Source organism: Coturnix japonica, chromosome 3, assembly GCF_001577835.2.
Source record: "Coturnix japonica isolate 7356 chromosome 3, Coturnix japonica 2.1, whole genome shotgun sequence".
Classification (NCBI taxonomy): domain Eukaryota; kingdom Metazoa; phylum Chordata; class Aves; order Galliformes; family Phasianidae; genus Coturnix; species Coturnix japonica.
The window spans coordinates 27,752,261-27,772,526 of record NC_029518.1 but is presented as its reverse complement, the minus strand read 5'-3'; the positions used below and the strand labels follow the sequence as shown (position 1 = coordinate 27,772,526).

The 20,266-nt window shown below is 53.2% G+C and overlaps 3 protein-coding genes across 7 annotated transcripts in view; 1 reads left to right on the top strand and 2 right to left on the bottom strand.

The window, feature by feature from the left end:
• The window catches only part of XPO5 (exportin 5), a 26,281-nt gene extending 25,323 nt beyond the window's left edge, over positions 1 to 958 (bottom strand). For 2 of the 4 annotated variants that reach the window (XM_015857658.2, XM_015857659.2), the window contains exons 1-2: positions 761 to 958; positions 431 to 552 (exon numbers count right to left, since the gene is read on the bottom strand). In XM_015857658.2, the coding sequence (XP_015713144.1) occupies positions 431 to 552; positions 761 to 865 (227 nt within the window). In that variant the 5' untranslated portion in view covers positions 866 to 958. The remainder of the gene's footprint in view (positions 1 to 430; positions 553 to 760) is intronic. The other 2 variants (XM_015857662.2, XM_015857661.1) reach the window with 2 other exon arrangements.
• A 100-nt stretch (positions 959 to 1,058) lies between these two features.
• POLH (DNA polymerase eta) lies at positions 1,059 to 8,402 on the top strand. Its single transcript, XM_015857663.2, has 10 exons — positions 1,059 to 1,256; positions 1,339 to 1,473; positions 1,556 to 1,767; positions 2,034 to 2,203; positions 4,366 to 4,469; positions 4,926 to 5,045; positions 5,279 to 5,402; positions 5,989 to 6,054; positions 6,732 to 6,895; positions 7,439 to 8,402. The coding sequence occupies exons 1-10, from the start codon at positions 1,120 to 1,122 to the stop codon at positions 8,283 to 8,285; spliced, it is 2,079 nt and encodes a 692-aa protein (XP_015713149.1). The 5' UTR covers positions 1,059 to 1,119; the 3' UTR covers positions 8,286 to 8,402.
• Positions 8,403 to 9,814: 1,412 nt separating this feature from the next.
• On the bottom strand, positions 9,815 to 19,955 carry GTPBP2 (GTP binding protein 2). 2 transcript variants are annotated; one of them, XM_015857665.2, is made up of 12 exons: positions 19,937 to 19,955; positions 17,803 to 17,829; positions 17,071 to 17,255; positions 16,657 to 16,765; positions 15,946 to 16,143; positions 15,481 to 15,655; positions 14,685 to 14,904; positions 14,120 to 14,255; positions 13,687 to 13,745; positions 12,791 to 12,962; positions 12,347 to 12,511; positions 9,815 to 12,014 (listed from the first exon to the last, which is right to left on the bottom strand). In XM_015857665.2, exons 3-12 carry the CDS (start codon positions 17,202 to 17,204, stop codon positions 11,817 to 11,819), a joined length of 1,566 nt encoding a protein of 521 aa, XP_015713151.1. In that variant the 5' UTR covers positions 17,205 to 17,255; positions 17,803 to 17,829; positions 19,937 to 19,955; the 3' UTR covers positions 9,815 to 11,816. The 2 variants fall into 2 exon arrangements, with proteins under 2 accessions (XP_015713151.1, XP_015713150.1); XM_015857664.2 differs by lacking the exon at positions 19,937 to 19,955 and adding an exon at positions 19,316 to 19,554.
• Between the last annotated feature and the right edge of the window lie 311 nt (positions 19,956 to 20,266).

Sequence of the window (20,266 nt, the reverse complement as noted above, 5' to 3'; positions counted from 1 at the left end):
GCACTACTGAAAAGAGACCAGACTCACCACTATGGCCCCCACACCTCAGGTATTTATAAACCTGGATCAAGTCCCCTCTCAGCCTTCTTTTCTCAAGGCTCAATAGACCCAGTTCCCTAAGTCTCTCCTCATAGGGGAGATGCTCCAGGCCCTTCACCATCTTAGTGGCCCTCCACTGGACATGGTCATGACATGACAGAACTGCTGCCGGCACCTCTGGGGTCAACACAACTGGAAAGCAGCGGCCAAGCATAAAGCACCAGGGCTGCAGAGAGGGCCCTCAGAATTGAGCTGCCACAAAGCCTCTTTGTTAGCATGGAGAAGGCTGAAGGCCTGCGGATAACCCCATGTTTACATGTGGCAACGAGGTGAGCTAACAGAGCTCCCCAGCCCGCCCCACAGCCATTCCCTGCCGTCCTTCAGCCCGTACTTGACCACATGCTCCAGGATCTGCAGGCCGAAGTGGCGGACGATGGCCGTCTGCGTCTTCTCAGCCAGCTTCAGCCCGCAGGGCACGCAGATGGGGCATTTCTCCTTGAACTCCTCGCAGAACTGCCGATGGACACGGACACACAGACACACACAGACACAGACACAAACACAGACATATAGCCATCAGACGGACACACACACACACATATATAGCCATCAGACAGCTGTAGGCCCCCAGCCCGTCCCGCCGCCTCCCTCATCCCCACGTACCCCCTCAGCCCCCATGGCCCGGCCCTGAGTGCACCCTCGTGGCCGTAGCACCTCGTACCTTGAGCGCCTCCAGGCGGTACCGCTGTGTGGAGGCCGGGTCCATGATGACGGTGACGGCCTTCACCAGCTGCTCGCACAGGCTGCTCACCTGCTCGGCGGACATGGCGGCGGCCCCGCCACACACCTGGCACCTGCGGCCGAGAGGAGACGGCGCTGCGTGAGGGGGCGGCCCTGAGGAGGAGGAGGAGGGAGCACGCGGCGCACGCGCCAGGGCACGGCGGTTCCGCGCATGCGTGCCGGGATGAGCGCACCGCCCCCTCGATCCGAACTACAACTCCCAGAGTGCACCGCACGCCACTTCCGCCTCCATCCGGCCGCCCCGCCCCGTTGTCCCGCCGTGTGTCGGCGTGTGTCGCGATGTGGCGCGGCCGGGATCGCGTGGTGGCCCTGGTGGACATGGACTGCTTCTTCATGCAGGTGGAGCAGCGATACGACCCGCGGCTGCGCGGCCGGCCCTGCGCCGTGGTGCAGTACAAGCAGTGGCAGGGCGGCGGGTACGTGCTGTCGGCTCTCCCCTTCCCTTCTCTTTTCCCCTCTCCCCGCCGTTCTGTCGCCCACGGTTTTGGTGCGTTGCAGGATCATCGCCGTGAGCTACGAGGCGCGGGCGTTCGGCGTGTCCCGAGGGATGTGGGCGGCGGAGGCGCGGGCGCTGTGCCCGGAGCTGCTGCTGGCCAGAGTGCCCGAGGCGCGGGGCAAGGCGGACCTCACCCGGTCAGTGGGACGGCGGGAGGGGCGGGGAGGGAGCGGGGATCCCCCCCATTGCGGTCGGGCGGCGGCTGAGCTGTGCCGGCAGGTACCGGGATGCCAGCGCCGAGGTGATGGAGGTGCTGTCGCGCTTCGCCGCCATCGAGCGGGCCAGCATCGACGAGGCGTACCTGGACCTGACCGACAGCGCGCGGGAGCGGCTGCGGGAGCTGCGGGGGCGGCCGCTGGAGGCCGAGCTGCTGCCCACCACCTTCGTGCAGGGGCTGCCCGCGGGGCCCGGCCCCCAGCCCGCCGACAAGGGTACGAGGGTTCGGCCCCGACGGCCCCGCGGGGCTCCCGGTGCCGCCCGGCGCTGTCCCTCCCCGCGGTGCTGCTGGTGCGCTTCGTTCCCATAGCGCGCTCCCATAGTGTTGTTCTTAAGCTCCCTGCTTCTGTCCTCGCTGTTGGTGCGCGCTGTCAGATGTAGGCAGCTGTTTGCTGCTGTTTGCTGCCGCTTGCCGATGCCGTCTGTCCCTTTGGTGGGCTCACCAGCACGCACATAGCTCCCCTTTGCCTTCCTTCTGTAGAGGAGCTGCGGCAGCGTGGCGTGCAGGAGTGGCTGGCATCGCTGTCTTTTGATAACCTCAACTGCCCCGACCTGCAGCTGGCCATGGGAGCAGTCATTGTGGAGGAAATGAGGGTGGCCGTGGAGAAGGCCACCGGATTCAGGTGCTCAGCTGGGATTTCGCACAACAAAGTACGTGTGTGAGGCATCAGCCTCGCTTCTCTGAGCCACTCTATGCCACGGCAGCGCCACTGTGTTCTTCTAAACCTGTCCAGTGGAAGATGGGTGGGGAAAGCTATAGCGAGAGAATGATATTTACTGACTCAAACTCCCACCGACTTGAAGGAAAACACCTGCGTGCTGCTGCTGAGCTGCTTCTCCTCTTTCTGGTCAGTTGGTCTGTGGCACCTGCTAGCCATGCTCTGGGGGATGCTCAGCCAGCCGCACCGGTACCTCATGCACAGCAGCAGCTGCAGAAACAAACTGCCTTTGATGCTGCAGTTGTGGGGCTCAGCCTTTGCAGGAGCTCACCCGTTACAACTTTAAATGTGCAGGTGCTGACCAAAATGAGAAACAGATGCTTTGAAACTGGGGATAATGCATCTCGTCTTGGACTGCCATAGGTACAAGTTAAGCTCCCACCAACCAAACACAGATACCTGAGCTAGTTCTGCACAGGCTCATCTTGAAAGCAGCAAATGGACTGTGGCACAAGCTGAGTGAGCTGTACAAGAGCACTGCTGTAGTAATTTCCAATGGAATGGATGTTCAGCTTTGCTCTCTGTAGCATTCCTGCTCCTCATAGGAGCATCTCCCAGCAAGTTTCTATTCTTGCATTTTATTCTTAAGGAGAATAAGGATGTTAGGATGGGCTTTGTTACGTATCTATTGAAGAACTACGTATCTATTGTGTCAAGTGCAGAGTAGAGACCACCAGGTGGGAAGCCTGCACATGGTGGTGGTGTGAAATGTGCTACAGTGCTGCCACAGCCAGCTCAGCTCTGTGTGCGCGAGCCTTTTCTGCAGAGGCTGAAATAAGCATTAGGGTTCTCAGTAGACCACAGAGCATTTTGCCCAGCAGGAAACCATTCACAACTGCAGCATCAAAGTCAGTTCGTTTGTTGTGCATGAGGAGCTCTCAGTGGCTGGCTGAGCATCACCCAGAGCATGGCTTGATGATTACCGTGTACCACACTTGGCAAGATACAACATGAATGAGGTTATCTGTCTGCATCTAGCAGCTAAAAGAACAATACTGTAGTCTGTAGTGACTGTTTAATGAAGTGCAGTCAAATGGGGATGTCTAAAGTGGGATCCTGGGGAGATCAGTCTGAGTTCCATCGAGAGCCAATGTTTTCAATGAAGCCTACAAGGAGATAACAGCTGTAGGTATTACAGGTGAATACTAAGCAGGGGCAGGGCTGAGGGCCTGGGGCTGTGAGAGTTCCAAGAGATGAGATTAGGGATGAAACTTCTGGGCTTGGAGAAGTCCAGAAACAGACTGAAATCCTTTGTGTGTGAGTGGCTTCCAGGAAATAAGAAAATAAGGAGGTTTTTGGCTGAGTTGCAGTAAGTCAGGAAGTAGCCTGGGGTTACTGTGAGCAATCAGTCAGTAATGGGAGAGCAAATGGCACATACCCTGCTGCAGTATGTGCTAATTAGAGAGGTGTCAGAAAAAGTCAACTAATTATGCCCACAGAGCAGCAGTCATTGGTTCAGTTTGCTTCAGGAACAGCGTGGTTAAACTTGGAAGAGTCTCCAGTGAAATAAGAATGTCTTGACAGCTGCAAAATGACTGGATGTGGAAGGCTGAAGGAAAAGGATCTGCCTTGTCTAGAGAAAAGCAAGGGTTTGAAACAGGCCGAAAGCAAAGATGCATTAATCTATGAGGAGAACGCTTTGTTACGTGTGGTAAAGCAGTGCAATTATGGGACTTCTTAAAATTGGCCATACTTATTTCATTTGTGTATTTTTGACCCTGTGTTAGAGTAGGGTGAGAGGAGAAGCAGCATAGCAGATAGGTGAGGGAGTATCCCTTTTGAACCAGCCTTTGTGTGTTTTATAGTTTCCTTTTGCAGCATTATGCTGCTGTAGACCTTACAGAGAGAAGCTAAAACATTAAGAAAAATCAAGATAGAAACAGAAGATGAAGGAGCAAGCGTAGTGAGAGAAATAGCTGGAGGAGGATTATGGAGATGCTGGGAGCAAGTAGTGGTGCAGCCTCTGTGCCCTTTCTAGCAGCCTCTCCAAAGGCAGCCCTTAAAGCTGCTAGAGCAGCATGTGCTGTTGAGTTCTGGACAATGAAGTCAGCGCAGTTCTTAATAACAAGCTTTCCACCCTCTTCCGTATTACAGATGCTGGCAAAACTGGCCTGTGGGTTAAACAAACCCAACCGCCAGACACTGGTATCTTCACGATCTGTCCCGCAGCTCTTCAGCCAGATGCCTGTCAGCAGTATGTGAGTATGGGGAGCTGCCTGCTTTTGTGCTGCTTGGGGCTTAGGCTGAGCTGCTGTGTGGCAAGAGCACCTGTTTGAAATGCTGGTGCTCCACTTCCTCAGTCTAGGCTTTTATGATGAAGAGAGCTCTGCTTGCCCTTGTTACTGATGTCTTTGCTTCTGTTAGTTTTGTCCTTACTTTGAATAAAGAAATCAAAGTGACCTGGGTGTAGGAAACTGTTCCCGGCTACATCAACAGAGAGCAGTCTAATGTTAATTGACAGCAGTCAGCAAAGGCTTTCAACATCCACAGTAACTGTTCCTCTATCTATCTAATAGAGAGAGAGGAAATCCTGCTAGGAATCCAACCAGCTTCTGACTGCTTCTAATTGTCCTGAACTAGTGTCATCTGCAGCAGAAAGGCTTATTGCACTCTTCCACATGGTGCTCTGTTTTCATCTTTTTCCTTTGCTGTAGCCGTAACCTGGGGGGCAAGCTTGGTGTTGCCATCACTGACATCCTGGGAGTGGAGTACATCGGGCAGGTGACACAGTTCAGTGAGACGGAGCTCCAGACTCACTTTGGAGACAAGACTGGGTAATGATGTACCATTGCTGCGTTTTGGGTGAGAAGGGAGGCAGTTCATTGCTGCTGATGTTAGAGCAGGGACCAAATCCAACTGCCTATTGTGCTTGTCCCAGCTGCCTGCATGCAGGGCAGCAAATTATCCACTTGGCACCTGCAGAACCTCTGCAGTGGGTGTCCCTTTGTTTGCACATTCCCACAGGGCCACGGCTGCCTTTACAGCATCGTATTTCTGTGGCTTTCAGGTCCTGGCTCTATGATCTGTGCAGAGGAATTGATGATGAACCTGTCAAGAACCGCCACTTGCCTCAGTCCATTGGCTGCAGCAAGAACTTCCCTGGGAAATCAGCCCTGGCTACACAGAAGGAGGTAGGAAAAGCCAATGTCTTGCAAGAAGAAACTCAGCTTTTGGATTGGTGAATAAAAGAAAGAACTCTAAAAGCAGAGATTAGCTTGCAGAACTGCTGCTTTTCTGTGTCGTGGTACCTTAAAACTCAAGCCAGGGGTCTGGTGGAAGGGAGTGATTTGGGCCACTAGAAAAATCCCCCATTGACAGAATTGAACTGACAATTCATGAGTAATAAAAAGGTCCAGCGTCATAATTTCCATGAGCAAAAGGGATCTCATGGTACCAAGCTTCCATGGCTGGCTGCTAGAAGGAAGGTAACTACCTGAAAGGAGGGGAGAGGCAAAAACAGATCCGGAGTTGTGGAGCCTGACTACCTTTAAGCAAGCTCTGGTAGTAATGCTGTAGGTTTGGTGTCTGCAGTGCTTTTCCTCCAGAGTTACCTGGGCCATTTCCTCCAGAATTATTCCAGATGTTGGGCTTTGTGATAATCTGTGTCTATTCCAGTCTGATCCCCTTCCAGTGTTCCTTAGTGGCTGTAGTATTGCTCTGGCCTGGCAGCAGTGCTGTGAGCATGGGCCCACACCTGTTTGTTGTTCTTTTATCCAGGTGCAACACTGGCTGCTGCAGCTGGCCTTGGAGCTGGAATCCAGGCTGATCAAGGACAGGAGTCAGGTAAGGAGACGTGCAGAGACAGCATCCTTTCTTCTATGCCTGAGGAGGCCAGGCCTTCAGGAAACCACACAGTGCATGTGCAAGAGGCTGAGGGTAGTGGGGCTGGGGGAGGGAATCTGCCTGCCCTTGGATGCATGTCAGTGCTGAGGTGCTCTGAGAAAGGAGTGTGTATTAGAGTCCAGCCACCAAAATGACTGTCTCAGAATGCTGCAAGGCTAAGGATGGTCCTTTTTCTTGTGCTTTAGGATGCAGGGACTTGAAACCTGCTGCACTCTCGAACTGCCTCATCGCTGCTCTGTTGCATATTGCAAGTCCTTAGCTGATGGTGTGACCTTTGAGAGCAAATAATATGATTAAAACCACAGATGGTAGACTGCAGGCCCAGGTGAAGCTACTAGCTTCACTGCTGCAGGAAAGCCACAAAACGGCACACAGCTGCCTTTGAACAAAAACGAGGACGAAATGCTTGACAGCCCGTGTGAGGCAGTTGTTTAAGTCCTTGCAGTCCTGTATCTCATCTCTTGGAGATCAGGCCAGGCAGGACAAGCTGCCATCTGTCACGTAGCATCGAGAGGTGGCAGGGTTGGAGAGCGCTCTAGGCAGAGACCATCTCCGCCGCCATTCCGGCTCCTCCCTGTAGATGTCGCCTGCAGCACAGCTACGTCTTCTCTCTGCAGAACCACCGAGTGGCCAAGCAGCTGATGGTGGTCATCCGCATGCAGGGAGACACCAGGCTGTCACGCTTCTGTGCTGTGACCCGCTACGATGCACAGAAGATCTCCAGTGATGCCTTTGCCCTCATCCAAAACTGCAACATGGCTGGGGCTCACCAGGCAGCCTGGTGAGTATGGGAGGAAGTGGTTCACATCCCTGCTAGGACTTGATATGAATGACGGTTGTGCTGACTGCCAGGAAAAGGACAAAGATGCTTTTTGAGAAGAGGCCATTGGGACAAGAATTAAAACTGGGGTGCACAGCTCCTGTATTCAACATAACTTCCTCCCTCCTGCTCTGTAGTAGATGCTGGGGTGTACTTTTACGACAAGGCTGCTGCTGAGGCCCTCTCTGTGACTAGAAGGGTCACAGTAGCTCCAGCCTGTGGTGGACTAGGCTGGCAGCTGGCTGTCCCTGCTCTGCTACCTGTCTTCTGGGGGAGGAAATGCTGTTTTGGGATGAGACTTGCTGCTGTGCCCAACGTAGCCTGCAGTATGTGAGAGGCTGTGTTCTGGAGATAGCATAACAAACTGTTACAGGAAACGTCCCTCCCACCTCTTGTCAGATACCCAGACTAAGTGCTTTCACAAGTTTCCCTCTCTCTTTCCTGTGAGCATTGAATGCTGCCTTCTGCCTCTTGTCCAAGTTGATGTTGCTCTGTCCTTTGCAGGTCTCCCCCACTCATATCAGTGCACCTCGCTGCTAGCAAGTTCTCTGCTCCCACATTCCTCTCCGCAGGCATCACATCCTTCCTGACTAGTGATGCTTCATCTGATGGCACTGCTGCTGGCAGCACAGAGGCCACGTCTTCCACGAGGTCTAGGGTCAAATTCTTCAGGAGCCCAAGCAAAGAGCATAGACAGAAGCCGGCTAATGCCATTGAGTCGTTCTTCCAAAAGGCGACAGAAAGGCAGCAGTCCCAGGCAGTGCTAACCAGCCTGCCAGCTGCCTCCTGTGCTCAGTCACCTGCACCCAGCTCCCTGGGGCACCCAGAGGGAGATGGTGCTGGTCTTGCCTCTGAGCGGTGTGAGCTGGAGGCCTCTGTGAAGTGGAGTTCTGGAGATGGGAGCCCTACTTCTTCCAAGAGGCCGCCTTGTGAGGAGCTGCCGTCTGATGCTACACAAACACCCTCAACTCCACCCAGCTCCAGGATCCTCCTGAAGTTAGAGCCAACTCTGGAGGGAAACGAGCAGAATTTGCCACCCCCCGAGCAAGCCCTGCTCCCTCATGTCTCACCAGGGGACCAGCAGCGCTGTGAGAAGTGTGGCCAATATGTGCTGGCCTGGGAGCTCCCAGAGCACATGGACTACCACTTCGCTGTGGAGCTGCAACGCTCCTTCCAGGAGCACAGCTCCCCACCAGCTCCAGCAGAGGTTCCCAACCCCAAGGCTGCAGCTTCTGGGTCTCCTGCCAAGGTGAGGAACAAGTCCAAGACTCCAACAGGACCTAATGCAAAACGACCTCGGGAAAGTGTGACAAGGACTTTAGATTTTTTCTTTAAGCGTTTACCTCCCTAACACACAGCTGTGCTGCAAGCTTTTAGAGAATCAGTGTTTTTTAAAAACTAAACCTTTTATGCTGCCTTTCAGCTTTTAATCCAGAGAAATCTAATAAATTATCTCTACCCAACTCTATGAGGAATTAGGACTGATGAATAGTGTGTGGTGTGGGATGTACCCAGCTCTGTGAATTGCACACATAGTCTGGTGGTGACTACCATGCCTGTGCATGGTATATATGGTTTGGCAACTGTGTTGCTGCTTAGTGCGTAATGCTCATCACTAGCTCTAGAGAGCACAAGAAACACTGCTAATATCAAATGACCCCATTGGCTACAGAGCTGACAAAGCAGTCTATACTATACAGCAAAACAGGAGATCCTGCATCGTGGCAGGAGATGGGTTCAGCTCCATGCTGCAACGCTTGGGGCCCCTGGGCCTCTTCTATAAGCTGGGCTGCTGCCGATGTGAGCCCAGTTCTGGAGCAGTGGGAGGGAGCATATACGTCAAGGCAGTGCTGGGTGGGGCCAGGAAACACAACATACTTTGCAGAGGGTTTCATCAGCTGCAGCCTTTCTCTCCCAGAGCAAGGGGACAGCCTCTCAGGCAGCAGAGAATGATGCAAAGTACAGCTGTAGTTGCATGTGCTGTTTCCCTTTCGTTTCTGAGTAGCACCACCCTGCTTCCAGCTGTTGAGCTGCTCTCCTTCCATCAGCCAACGTTCTCCCCTGCGCTAGGAAGCTGCCACACTGCTGTCAGCGGCCACCTAGTACATAGCATGGCAGCTGCAAGATGCTGAGAAGCACAAGGCAAAGCTGATGCTGGTGTGTGCAGCAAGCTCTGCTGGCAGCGAGCAGAGGAAGGAATTACAGAGTCCCTCCTGTTAATGACAGCCCTCACCTTGCAAAGTGACAAGTTTCCTGAAGTCCTTACAGAAAGAGGAATAGCAACCAGTCTGGCAGGGTTGCCTCAGTCCTCTGACAGCAGCACACCTCATTTCCTACGTGACTGGCAAGACCGGCCTTAGCAGGTGCTGCTGCTGGTCACAAAAACAAGCTGAGAACACCCATTGACGCAGCCACTCAGTGACACACATCACTTCCACAGGGAAGCCCTTCTGCCTCTCGTCCCAAGGGAACAACACGTTCTCAGGGACATCAAAGCAGCTGCAAACCCCTTGATAAGGTTGAAGCTATTTTAGAAGCAAGCCACCAGTTAGGTCTGTCCCCTAGAACGCATCCCTTTAATTAGGCTCTGGGGCAATGAGGAAGCCCCAGCCAAAGGCAGTCCCGCCCCCAGCAGCCAGAAGAGCTGTGCTCACGGTGACGTGGCTGCCTGTCACTTCAGGCTTGCTCCGATAAGTTGGGAGAGCGAGGTTGTAAACAGCAGCGTGCACGCATTCCTTCCACGCCCTGGGATGGTATTTATAGGACTGAGTGCAGGATGCAGGGTGAAGGGCAGCCATGTCCAGCCATGACCCAGCTCAAGGGCGGCAAGGCAAAAAGCCCAGCTCCACCCTCACTCACTGTACAACTTGACCAGCAACCTCCATAAAACATCTTTATTCTGTACATTTATTTATAGACACTCAGGGAACAGGGATAAACCCCAGCATTAGAAAACGTCAAGACAACAAAACAGCGATTATGAAGAGCATGGCACCAAGAACAGTCATGCCACAGCTGGTAGGGACAAGATGGGACCAGCCATCAGCTATGTACCTCAGAGAGGGTTAGAGAAGCCCAAGCCTACTTTGGTGTGGAAGACGCTAGGGCTGCTGCAAACAGCTGGCATCGTGTTCCTCACCCCAAGGCAGCTTCTTAGTGAGCCACGAGCTGGCAGCTGGCACCAGTCCTCTCAGGCACGGCTGAAAGACCTACAACCACTGCAGTCACCCTGACCCAGCAGCTGCGGTCTCCCCACTGAGCTGACTTACAGCTGGGTCAGTGCTCTTCCCAATGGGCAGGCAGTGCCTGCTTCTGCCACCATTGAGCTGTTTCTTGAGTCCTTTCAGGTACATCACCATTTCACCAGCCTCCCCCTGGCCCAGCATGCACTCTGCAGTGCTGCCATCTTTTGTCTCCCCAGGTATTATGCTGTCCACAGATCCGCAGCAAGGGCCACCCAGCCCCGCACGCACTGCCTGTGCCAGCAGCCCAGCACCAGAACTTGCTTTCAGGAGGGCAGAAAGGCTCTTTGGGTGTTTGTGTGCTGTTGCAGGCCCTCTCCCCTCTCTTCAGTCAGAGCTGGTAAGCTACGTGCCATGCAACAAGGTTGGCTGAAGGACTTGCTCACAGCTGACTCTTTTGGTCTGACAGTCAGTGAGAAAACCAAAAGCCCATGAACAGCTCAACAGACCCTGCCTATGGGCTGAGGGGCCTGGAGGAGCTGTCACACATGGCAGCCACACAACGGCACAAGGGAAATGAGAGCGCTTCACTGCTCGTGCAGAGTCCTTGCTGGCAACAGCAGCCTTCCACTCACAACACACCCCAACGGCAGGGGAAAGAAAAGAAGTCTTCCTTGAGAAGAAAAATAAAGTCACGCCACTTTCAAATCACATCTAAACAACAGAAATCACCTTGTTTTGTGTTAGTAATGTGGCCTGTCCTCACATTAAGGCAAGTGTGAGGAGAAAGGTGGGCTGGGCCCTGGAGAACTAAACCAGGGAGCTCACTGCAAGCCACTGCAGCCAGCGTGTAGACTTCACCTGTAGCTGCACAGCCATGGAATAATCTGCCCATGCCAGCACAGGCCCAGGTCCTGCTCTGCTCCACAAAGCAGATCCTGTTCTGCTGCTGCAAGGAGCTGTTTGCAAGCGCAAACTCTGCCTTTGCACTGTAATGCCGGGAGGCTGCGCCACACCAAGCAGCCACAGCTTCCTAAAAGCCACAAAGTGGGATGCTGAAGGACTGTGTACATGCACACAGGGAACAGGACAGGATGCTTGTCCAACAGTAAGATACTCAGACTGGAGTAATGCAAAACCAGCATACAAATGGACACACAGCAGATTAAAGCCAACCAAGATTAAAACAGTTAAAAAGTGTCCTGAACGTATTTTGATAGGTTCAAACAAGATCCTGCTGCAGGCAGCAGGGCCTCTCTCATCCCCTGCCTGGAAGGATGTGCTGCAGGACTGCATCAACCCAGTGCTCAGAGAGCTGGAATGGGACCAGATCTTGTTTCACAGATGGAAAAACATCCCTTCACTACCTGCCTCCAAGGCTTCTGCTCTTCCCAAACAGTAATTTTCTAACAGTGAACAAAGCCAGAACTTGCCTGCCCAGGCCAGCGGGTGCCTCCAATCTATTCTGAAGGAAGGCAGGATAACAACAGCAGTGGGCAATGCGGACAGCGTGCTTATCTTGCCTCACGTACAGCACTGAACGTGAGGAACTCTCAGAGGCTCCACCTCACAGTACGGAAGAGAGACAGCCTTGCTAGAATGGGACAGCAGCAGCTCCAGGCGTCGCTCAGAGACCCACGGGAGCTTTCATCCTTCTCCCTGGTTGCTGGTGAGCAGAGATCTCTCTGACCTAGTGGTAGTCAGAAGCTCAGCTGTCCAGGCCCTAGAGACTCCTCCAGGCCATTTTCTTTGGTGGTGATGGCTTGGAGGTCAGTGACATGCCCAATGCCTTTGGTGACTCCTTCACGGAAAAGCAGCTTGGCTCCAATCTTCAAGTATTCAGGATGTTTGATGAATCTGAAACAGACAACGGCCTTCTCTCCTGTCCGCAGCTTATCCTGAAGAGAAAAAAGGGACAGCTTAGATCTATCTGTCCCACTGATGCATGCAAGAGAGGTGCATGTGGATGCTAAGATGAAGCAAATGAGCAGGTTGTCTCCTCAAGTGGCTCAAATCCTTCCCATTATTGCTTGCATAGGGGGAGACAGGAGAACACAAGCCCTGGTGTATGGAAAGCTCCCCCCCCCCCTCCCTTCAGAGTCTTGCTGTAGTCTGTGATACTGCTTATTTTGTGAGGAGGAAACACCAACCAAATGGAAAGGATTCCCATCTGGAACCAGCAGGTCCCACACTGAGTTCCATCTTTATCCCTTCTCCTTCCACAACTTACCTTTCCATGGATCTTCTCTACAACAGCCGTCTGCCGCACGTTCCCCACATGTACCGTCACCTGAAATCCCTTCCGGAAAGTTGTTGCATGGAACAGCAGCACAATCTCGGCTTCGAACACTGAGCAGATGGTGGGGTTCATTTCCGGGCTCACCATGACCATGCCCTGCACAATAACCAAAAGCTCAGATTAGTTAAGGCCAACCCTCCTGTTTCTGAACAACACCCACAACCATAAACATGTCTCCACTCTTGGAACTTGGACTTGTGCCCCATTCTCAGTCCAATACTCATCACACTTCACAGCCTGGCAACCTCCTTCCCTTTCAACAAGCTTTCTGTAAACACTTCTATTTCATTCCCACTCTACCAAAGGGAGATCCACAGGGAAGCCTCCAGTCCCACTCACTGGACCAGCAAGGAAGCTGGCAACAGCAGGACTCACCTTCCGCAGCAGGGAGCGGTCGAAAGGTCCGAGGGCCAGCGTGGCTGCCTGGCCAGCCCGCAGCACACGGCAGGCTGAGCGGTTGCGCTGGATGCTGCACACTTTCAGCCGGAGGAACTTCCCATCATCAGTGGGACCAACCACCAGGTTCTCCCCTTCTCGGCAGATCCCACTGCCCAAGGCACAACAGCAGGACAGAGCTCATCAGGAGACAAGGAGGAATTTGCGCTCTCCAAGATCAACCTGCACAAACTCCCTAGGGCCAAGGAGGCGAGTGTCTTTGGATTCTTACCCAGGCACGTGACCAACTAATAGGAATGCAATGCTGCTGGGAATAGGGAGCAAAAGCCACATTATCGCACCTCAAACACCAAGATTCCCTTGGACAGGGGCCACTCCCTCCCACTGCTCTGCCACACTGCATCATTTCTGCTGGTGAGACTGCAGTTGCCACTTGTGTGAATGTAGCCAAGCTGTGCTCACTGCTCTTGAAAGCTGAATGACAACTGCTTTCTTCACAGGGTGACATTAACTTCTGCTGGGAGCAGAGGACTTACAGTCTACATTTCCTCATCCTGATGGAGGAAGAAGGAATACAACACCTTAGCATCCTGGCTTACTTTCGCTGACTCTGTTTCCAGCATGCTTTCACCTACTAGAACATTACAAGTCACATCCCTATCTAGCAACTTTAGAGCAGATTCCTTGCCTGCCACTGCACGAGCAACAGACGGCTCATGACACCTCCTAGCACTCTGTGGTCCTCCATCCTCTCTCGGTTCAGTGATCTGGCATAGGGATAAAGCTTGCACTGCTTCCATCTGCAGCAGGTAACTCTAACCTTGTGGGAACTCCAGCAACCATTTGCAATCACACATGTCTGCCTGCTCCCTTACCTCGACAGAGTTCCTCCCACAACAGTTCCGACTTCTGGCACAGTATAAATTTCATCAACCTGCAAGAAGGCAACAAGAAAAAGCTGCTCAGAGAGCCGCGAAATAGCACTCCAGAGTGAGAACAAACGGCCCAGCCCATACAGAATCAGACACCATCTGTGAGCTTTCATTAGCTCCCACAACTTTCCTTTTAGAGGAACCTTTGCCGTTTAAGTGGCAAGTAAAGAAACAACCTTCTCACTGAAATGGGCACCCCTTGGTTTGGACGCAGCCCAGCCTAACAAGCCTCTTTCGAATGAATTCTTTCTTTACTTGAACATCTCCCAGTAGTTCACCTTGTCTCTGCCTGTTCTATCTAGAATCCACAGATGTTTGTCACACATCACAGCAATGAATGCACTAAGAGAACTGGAGCCAAGCTACCCTTCCATACCTGAAACTCTGTGAGTTGTTGCATTAGCTCCTCCTGCTCTTTACTGTTGGTCAGTGGAGGAAGGATGTTGAGAAAGACTTTCACAAGATCCAGGTTCTCCCCAGAAACACTGGACAGTGTGAAGATTGGGGTGATGCTGTCAGACACAAAGAGACAGGAGTAAGCAGAAAGTCAGACTGCAGCTATCAAAGGTGGCTGAGATTCTGAATCTACCAAGTCCAGAGGCTACAATGATAAATGGTCAGAGCAGGAGGTCTGCCCTCCTACTCTGGAGGGGTAGGCACAATTCTGCAGTAACCCCTGTTTCAGTAGCTGGTTGAGGCACTGATCTCTTGCCAGCCCACAATTCAGTCTTGGAAAAGCAACTCCAGCACAACCTTTGGCATCTTCTGCCCCCACAGCCCAGAAAAAAGGCCTGGGAGGTGAAAATGAAGAGGTTATAAAACCCGCTGAGAAGCCCAGACGTTCAAGATGTGGTTGCCTCCCTTGTCATCACCCTCTCCCAGCTCCACATAGCAGCCCAGTCTGAACTGGCTGCCCCCAGCAGAAAAGAATGCTTCCTTACTTGGGAGACTGTGCAAACTGCTGTGCTGCTGTAACAGCATCATCATCTGAGGTGACAAGCAATGGAAGCTTGTTGCAGCCTGGCTGCTTCAGAATTCGTTCCAGCTGCTTCACTGTCCGTTCCACAGTAGCTTTTGAACACAAGTCAACTTTGCTGATGACAATGAAGAAGGGGACCTTGAGGGCCATGGCCAAGCCCAAGTGCTCTCGTGTCGTGCCCGCTGCAGGAGACAAGTTAGATTGCAGTCACTGTTTATTTTTGTAAAGCTACATCTCCTGACCTTCCCACGGGCTTACCCTAGAAATTTTATCCCAATAGTTCATCAGGCAACGAAAAAGCAAAACTGTTCTTTTAAACAAAAAACAAGAGGATTCCAGCAAAACAGAACCCAGAATTACTGGAACAGATCTCCTTGCTTCAGAAGGATGCAGTAGTTTTCCTTCTTTATAACCAGAAGATGTCACAGAAAGATGTGGAAAAACTCCAGCTGCCTTTTCACAAGGTTGCAGGATTCAACACCTCTAAGAATGCAATAAAAGCCTTCTTTTTTTCTTCTCCTTCTCCCCCCACCCTCCAGCAAGTACAGCCTTAAATTCCAAACAAAGTCTCCGTCCAGAGCACTGTTTAATATGGCCTATAGCTAGTAACCCAGCTCTGTTTCCCTCCCAGGCACTTACAGGTGCTGGTCTACAAGAAATCAGAAGAGACTTCTGGACTATTATTATCTTCCAAAAACTTGCTTCCCCATTTCTCTTCATATTTTACTCTCAGCCTGTGCAGGCAGTGTAACACTCACCAATGCCAGTGTTGGCACTAACCACCAGCATTGCAAAATCTGGGCAGTAGCTGGTGAGGCCAAAGATGGTTGTTTTCAGATACTTGTGGTGGCCAGCCAAGTCGATGAAAGTGATCATCTTGGAAGAACTCTCACAGATCTCTTCTGCCGTTCGGGAGTCACTGTAATTTACCACCTGAGGAACACGAGGACTTGGTGAGAAAAGAAGCTCCAGCTGACAAGTGAAGGAAGGGCCAGCTCTTATTGGTCCCCTTTGACATCCAAATTAGCAAAGAGAGATCATAGATGCAAGAAATCATGTCTGTTGCAAATGGACACAAGCAGCGTTCAGGTTCAGGTAAGGGGACACAGAGCTGTACTGCCTCTCTTCAATCATATTTCCCTCAGTACTGTATCAGGAGGGAAATCCTATTCTTCTCCATCCTCCCAGTCACCTCCATCTGAGTTCAGCAGCCCCCTCCTTACCTCTCCTTTGCTGTTGAAACCGAGAATCTCAAAGCTGATGCTTGATGTTCTTCCTGACTGGATTTCATGGAGATGTCTGAAGAGATTGAGGCGTGCTCGGCCCCGGCCGTTGTCCAGCTCTCCTTGCGTTAGGACACCCAACAGAGTTGACTTCCCTGAGTCCACATTCCCCAGCACAGCTACTCGCAGGTCTAAGAACTACAGGAAAAAGAACAAAGAAATCATTAAACCTAAATGCTGCGCTCCACTGGGTTCATATGAACACCACATAGCAGCAGAGATGCACTCCAGAGTATCCTTCCACAACAGACACTGCAGTGTATTTTTGTTCAGATTCTGTTCTTGCTCATGGCAAATCATAGTCTGGGAGTTGTGATATACTTCATTGTGTTGTGACATGACACATCAGCAGGAAGTCTAAATTCTTCCTTGTTTGCACACTGGGTTGCATCATAACTGTTGTTGCAGAAGTCAAATGGTTATCATCTCTGATCAAGGAAATCTCTCCTACTGTATGAGCCACAACCACAATCTTGGAGATAAGAAGTGTCGTCCTCAAAGCCTCCCTCTGGCAGCTCTTTAAAGCACCTGCTACGGGCTAATCTAGAGCAGACTGCCTCTAGGGCTTGGACTCTCATCCCAAAAGTAAGTTCCTTGTATGAGGGCTGCAATTCTCTGGCAAGAGAGGATGGCCAGGTCACAGGTTCCTACCTGCTGGTTGTCAGGCACCTTTCGGACGAGCACCTCCGTTATCTTCCTTGGAACATCACTGTCATAATCCACCTCCCTCTCTCGCAGCACCGTAATGTCAGCTCCAACCCTGCCACAGACACAAAAGGGAAGAGTGAGACACACACTTGCACTCAGCAGCCCTTGCACATCTAGAATCAGACCTGAGAAAGCGAACAGGATGAAAACTAGGTATAGCAGGGTAGCAGCCTCAGACTTGAAGCCTGAAGTCCTCTAGCTCCATTCCTATGTCTAGACCTTCCTGATAAGAAAATTTCTATCATACACAAGCACCGTGGAGTGGTGCCACCAGCTCCTCTTGGAACTCCTGGAGCCAAGTCTCATTGTACCAATTGTTCAAGCCTACAGGTCCTTCAGACAAAAGTGAACACATACTTCTCTGCCATGCGGCGCAGGGTCTTGAGTGAGGCACGCATCTCCTCCTCCGAGAGGCCCACCAGCAGCCCGTTGTCCTCCACACCAATCTGGTACACAGCCTCACCGCGGCCTTCCTGTAGTCTCCACTTCATCTGTGTCACCAGGTGTTCAAAGCGGTACTGCGAGGGATTCACCAGCTTCAGCTGTTAAACAGAGGGGGGAGTTATAGTCACAGCCTGGAAGCAATCCCAGAGCCCAAACCAGCAGCACTCTAAATCAACTCTGTGAAGCAAAGCCCCCTGCTCTGACCCACCTCTGGGAAACACACCCCATGTTAGCATCTAAATAGAAACCATGGGAATGCTAAGAGAGTGTTTCACAGGGATGCGTGCATATGGCAGCAGAGCATTTCTGCACCTTCCCAAAGGGTCTGTACTCTGCCTGCTGGGGGGTAACAGCACCATGGGACCTATTTGTGATACATGAGCCAAGCGTGATTAGCAGAACAGCCACAAACCGAGTGATAAATGATTATCAGGGACACCTACAGCTGTCAATATGAGCTCAAACTCTTCCAGCTCAGACACTGGGTATCTCTGGGCACTCAGAAGATGACTGACTGTTCCTTCCTTAGTACAGTGTCTGTCTTTCTGTCCACATGGGCACGTTCCCCACACACTGTCTTTCCTGGAGTTATTTGTTGTGAGACAACTCTGCGAAGAAACCCTCCTACCCCCACAAAAGGCTCACCTTGTACTCGATGTTACCATCTTCTGCCTGGTCAGAGAACAAAACAAAACAGAATGGTTAGATGCTGTGCCAGCAGGGATTTCTATAGGCATCAGCTGAAAAGATACTCTCTACTGCTTGCATTGGCTATTTCAGAGAGGGAAAACTGCAGAAATTTATTGTTAGATTACAGTCTATTCTGCTGTTCATTCCCACACTCAACTAGAACGTACTTGAGGTTTCTTTTTGCTGTTTACATCACATATAACGAAAAACAAGGGATAAAAGTAGAATATAACACAGAAGGGTAGCGCTGCCACCTTCTTGTTTGTTTAACTTGTCCACAAAAAACAGGGCCAGTCACACAGAGTTCCAGGCTCAAAAGAGCCACTTCCCACACTGCAGAGCACACCATCCCAACCTTCTGTCCACTCAGTGCACACCAAGTTGTTTTAGAGCCTAAACCAGAAAGGCCCATAGAGTCATCGACCACAACAGGCTCCAGCTTCCAAAGAGAACGTATAGTCTAAACTGAAGTAACTTCAGCACTGATTTGGTCTAAGGAGCCTTTAAGAAGCCACGTACTCTGGCAGACTAAGTTGAGCTGCCAACTCTAAGCACTTGCTTTACCTCTGGACACCAATTTGCGTGTCAAGAGAGGCAACAGTCCTCTCCCTGCCTTCTAGCTGAGCTTCTAACCACAGTGGAGCTTATGGTGGCGGAAGGCCAACAGAGGGAAGTTCCAAGCTGCCAGCTCGGCACTTGGGAAGCAGAGCTATGCAGCGAGGGAAGGCTATGTGCAGGAGGTTTTACTCTTTTGCTATTTAAGAAAAATATTGCGTTCACATTCTGTGCTGTCCTCTAAACAAGGGGGTCGGTCTGTTCTGAGGCAGCTGAGCCTAGAGGAAAGCAACACACTAGACTGGGGCGGCCAAGGACAGGAAGCCGTGCTGAAACCACAGGGGCCGTGCAGCCTCCAGCTGAAGGGAAGCAAAACTGAACTGCAGCTGCAGGGGACAATCCTGCCCACCGACAGGATCTCACACAGCCGAGCTGAGCTCCTTCCTCGCTATAGCCCGGTGTGGGGAATGCCCCTTCCCGGCACAGACTGCGATAACTTACAGAGAGCTCGGCCAGCAGTGCTGAGCAGTGTTCTGCGGGACAATGTATTAATGCTCTCCGCCCAGTTTGCTCACAGCTGTGCCAACCAACCTGCACTGACCCACACACCCCTCAAGTACCACCAGCAGCTTTTCCAGCTGCAAGAGGCAAATACCATCACCGAGATCGCTCCCTCCGAGCCCGCCGGCACCCGCCGCATCCCGGCGTACGACAACACCGCCTCCCCGAGCCGTGCCGGTACCGTGCCGTGCCGAGCTCCGTTCTGTATCCCGGAGCCGGGGATCCCCCGCAGCGCTGCCCCGAGCTCCCCCTCATTCCCACCCCGGCCCCGCGGCGCACAAAGCCGCCCCCCCGTCCCGTCCATCCCGTCGTGCGGCGCTGACAGGCCCCGTGTCGCCCCCCGCCGTGTCACCTCAGGCGGCAGGTACGGCGGGTTGTTGGCCTTGCCCCCCCGGCTCCGCCCGTTCTTCTTCTTCGCCTTCGAGCCGCCGCCGCCGCCGCCGCCGCCGCCGGGCGCGGCCCCTCCGCGTCCTCGCAACGCGGCTCCGTTGGGCCGGCAGCAGCCCCCGAACAGCTCCGACACCCGCGGATCCATGGCGGCCGCTGAGGCCCCGCCGCCCGCCGCCGTTCCCGCTGTCCCCGCTCCCCGCCCGGGCTCCCCTCCGCCCCGGCCCCCGCCGTCAGCGAGCCGCCGCAAGGCACCACGGGAAACGGAGTCCACGGCGCCACCCGCCTACGATTCCCAGCACGCACCGCGCCGCGCCCCTCTCGGGACTGCTGCTCCCGACGTGCCCCGCGGCGCTACCCGCAACGTCCTCTATGGGTTCCCTTCGCAAGGGCGGATGGGAGTTGAAGTCCCGTGCGGGCGGCGCCCCCTGGCGGCCATGGAGCTCGGGGTGCCCCGGTGCTCTCCGTTACGGGACGGGGCGCTCCAGCACACGGATATTGGCACCGGGGGCGGGAAGCCGGGGCGCTTTACAACATGTCTGGCAGCAAAACTACCCAGTAAAGGCGGAGAAACGGCACCACGTACGTGACAATTCACGCAGACACCGCAGCTCCTTCCGACGGGGCTCACAACGACAGCGCCGGGCTCGGCCCCCATGTGCCGTGCCAGCAGCACCCCGCTATTCACCCCGCACCCGGGGCACGGCGCCGCCGTGTCCGTGTCTGCCAACACGCTGTGGGAGGCCCGTGGCGGGCAGCGCCCAATGGGGCCGCGGACACGTTGTTTCCAAACACGGCCGCTCCCCCTCCACCCCGGCCGGGTGCCCGCCTCCTCCTCCTCCTCCTCCTCCTCCTCCTCGCTGCGGCGCTGCTGCTCCTGCCCAACAGCGCCCGGGGCGATGTGAGGCGGGGAGTT